Below are 3038 nucleotides of genomic sequence, written 5' to 3'. Positions count from 1 at the left end.
AACCTATACAATAAGCAATTTTAAGATCACTTAGAAATAACACATTTCTGGGATTAATGTAATCAGAACAAAACCCCCCTCAAAATATCAGGAGGGGTATTAGTATGCTTAACGGATATTTTTCAATGGCCAAACTTGCTAATAATACATATAACTTATACAGCCAAATATTGCATCTTTGGCCACATTTTGGTAGGTTGGTTAAAGTAACCCACTGGTACCAGGTATGTGTGCTGTTTATTGTAGTTTTGCTTTGTATGTAGCTTTTGCTTAAACAAAGATAGTTTTACAAGTTTATAGTCAGGAGGGAGTAAATTACTAGCAGCTTCCCCTCACTTACACATAATATGAACCTGTAAATTCATGCACATGTGCAAACACACTTACATATTTAGGAAACAATAAGACAAGTGGTCTGAGAGTAGCAGGAGCTGTTTTTCTGAGTTATATATGAAAGAAAAAAGGGGAAAAACTTCTGCAGGGTCCATAGGCCCACCAATGGACTTCCCTAGAATATGGAACCAAAACCTATAGATTATTAAAATCATAACATCTTAAAATAGATAACCTATAAGGCCTTTTTAATATTCTTTAATTTATTTTGCCTGACCCCTCTCCTTGGGGAATCCTTTTAAATTAAAAACCAGACTGGAAACTTTGTTTGTCATACTGTTGATGAAGGATCTTAATATTTGCTGTGGCTTATAAAAACACTTTCTTGGAGTCTTTTTGCCTAAAATGAATTAAAACACTTAGAAAAAAAAAAGACTTAGTCATCTAGTCCAGAAAATAGCATAAGATAAATCTCAAAGACAACACACTCGTAACTCACCCAACGGTTTTCTTATCCTGTTTACCCTGTGAAGACACCAAGGGTGTTCTGAAGACCCCAGCTGCTTTAAGGTCTGGTGTCCTTGGATCAGAAGTCGTGTTCTGGTATGGTGTGGCAGGGGTGTTCTCTTTATTGGGGGATATATAGTCTGCTACCTCTTGTGATCCAAGGTAACTTACATCATCCTCCACAGGCTCAGCCATAATTTGTGCTAATATTTATAAAAAAAAAAAAGAAGGCAAAGAGGAATATTAAAAAACTTTCATATTAAAATATACTTTTCTATATTAATGTTAGGTCAATTTTAATAATTGTGATACAACCTATGGGGTCCACTATAGGGACCACCTTGTTTAAAAATAAAGGGATCGTCTTCATTAACTAATCATTCTATCTCTCTTTATTTTCATTGAAGTTTTTTACTTACTTGTTGCAGCTAGATTTTTTTATATTCTCAAACTTGTGCAAAGGTCTTTGAAACATGAGATGCAATACTACTGTGACAGTTATCTAAACAGTCCTGATAAGGATTACTAGTGATAAAATACTCTTGTTAAAAGATAAGGATAAGTACATATATAATAGTCCACAATCAGAGTATATATAAACACACTTTCTCAGTATCAAAATAGGTACTCCAGTTAAAGAACTTCCAAGTAGTGAAAAGTATAGAAAAGATAATAAGATGTGCAACTACTTTTTTATAGAGAAAAGTGTAACTTCATGAGTATTAAGTTTAAACAAAAGTGCAAGAACTAAGTTATAGCACTCCCCAATCTATAGCAACACTTAGAAAAATGAGAACTTAAAAAAGTCTAATTGTATAGTTCACAGGCTGCTGATCATTGGTACATACAAATATTTCTAGCATGAAACAGATATTCATGGATTTTCTATTCTATTTATGTGGTCTTAAATAAGGTACCAAAGTTTTGAATATTCAAATGTAAGTAATCTATAAACTGCTGCATGCTAAGTTATAAGCATACCTATGAATGCTTTGAATGATTTACAAAATTGCATATGCTACCCTTTTGAATGACTTTTTACCTGCATTTGACATTTCATGACTGGTACGTAGTTTATATTTCTGTCTCAGTGATCATGAAAATATGGATTGGTTCTCCCAATGAATGCCCTAATGAAAGCATCATTGTTATCCCTCTCAGCCAGTAAATGAGGCTTTCTTGCTACTGGAAGAATTTATTGGTGACAAATAAAACAAAAATAGTGAAAAAGCATAAAAATAAAGAAAAGCAATGACAGTGATAAAAGTAATGTGAGCCTTAGCTCGGTTTAGCTGACATGACCTACCTCCAATCCCTTTTACCTACCACTGTCCCTCTACTTCCCCTCTCTGTAGTAATATGTTGCCATTCATTCCAAAGAATAACCTACAATACATGTAAAATAGAAATATTTTGAGAATGCACACAGTATGTAATGGCTAACAGGCTTATATATATTTCTGATTTTGAAAATTTCATATTTCACCTACAGTTTCTGAGTTAAGTATGACAACATCTCTGGCACTATCTTCCTTCTTTCATAGACATCATATTATGGCACATATAACTAGATGGCTCCATTTTACTGAAGCTGATTATAAAGGATTCCACATCTCACTTCTAGCAATAACTAATTCCCTAAAGAAGCATTTCCCACAAAGAAAAATAACTTGGCCCAAAGCTTCCACCTTATAAATTTACCCAGTTCTACTCAGCCCTAATCCCTGAACCTCCTCTAGCAGCCCAGCCTCCATTTATGGTTAAATGTTGCAAATACACTGCCCTGGCATGGAGTGTCTCAGATGGCTTCAGGTCTAAGAAAAAATGGACTATGTACCATTACAGCTCATGAAAATACAGTAGAATCTGGGTAATGAATGCTCAAGATCAGGCTTCCCTAGTTCCCCACACAGCATGCCTAGGCCTGGCCAGTAGGGAGATAGTCACTAACTCGTGTCTGATTCTGGAGTCACATGCAGAACTGCAGTTAGAGCCAACTCTGGCTACCCAACCTCCTGTATAAGTTATATTACAATGACACTCAACTCAGCTTGGTTTGTGATAGACTGGCATCAAAATATTTCTTATAATGTTATAACTGCATCTCACCAAACAAATGTCTAAGATAATTATGAACTATAGATTAGTTATGGTGGATCTGGGCAAAAAATACTCTAGATCTGGCTCCCCTAATTTCT

General features: G+C 34.9%; 1 protein-coding gene across 1 annotated transcript in view; it reads right to left on the bottom strand.

The window, feature by feature from the left end:
- The window catches only part of LOC119587913, a gene marked incomplete in the record, with an annotated part of 20516 nt that overhangs the window by 16383 nt on the left and 1095 nt on the right, over positions 1–3038 (bottom strand). Inside the window, 1 exon segment of the mRNA XM_037936622.1 lies at positions 833–1043. Coding sequence (XP_037792550.1) covers positions 833–1043 — 211 coding nt within the window.

The sequence above is a fragment of the Penaeus monodon genome, chromosome 23 (genome assembly GCF_015228065.2).
Source record: "Penaeus monodon isolate SGIC_2016 chromosome 23, NSTDA_Pmon_1, whole genome shotgun sequence".
NCBI classification, from domain to species: Eukaryota; Metazoa; Arthropoda; class Malacostraca; order Decapoda; family Penaeidae; genus Penaeus; species Penaeus monodon.
The sequence above is the reverse complement of the archived record's forward strand: the minus strand, read 5'-3'. Positions and strand labels throughout refer to the sequence as shown.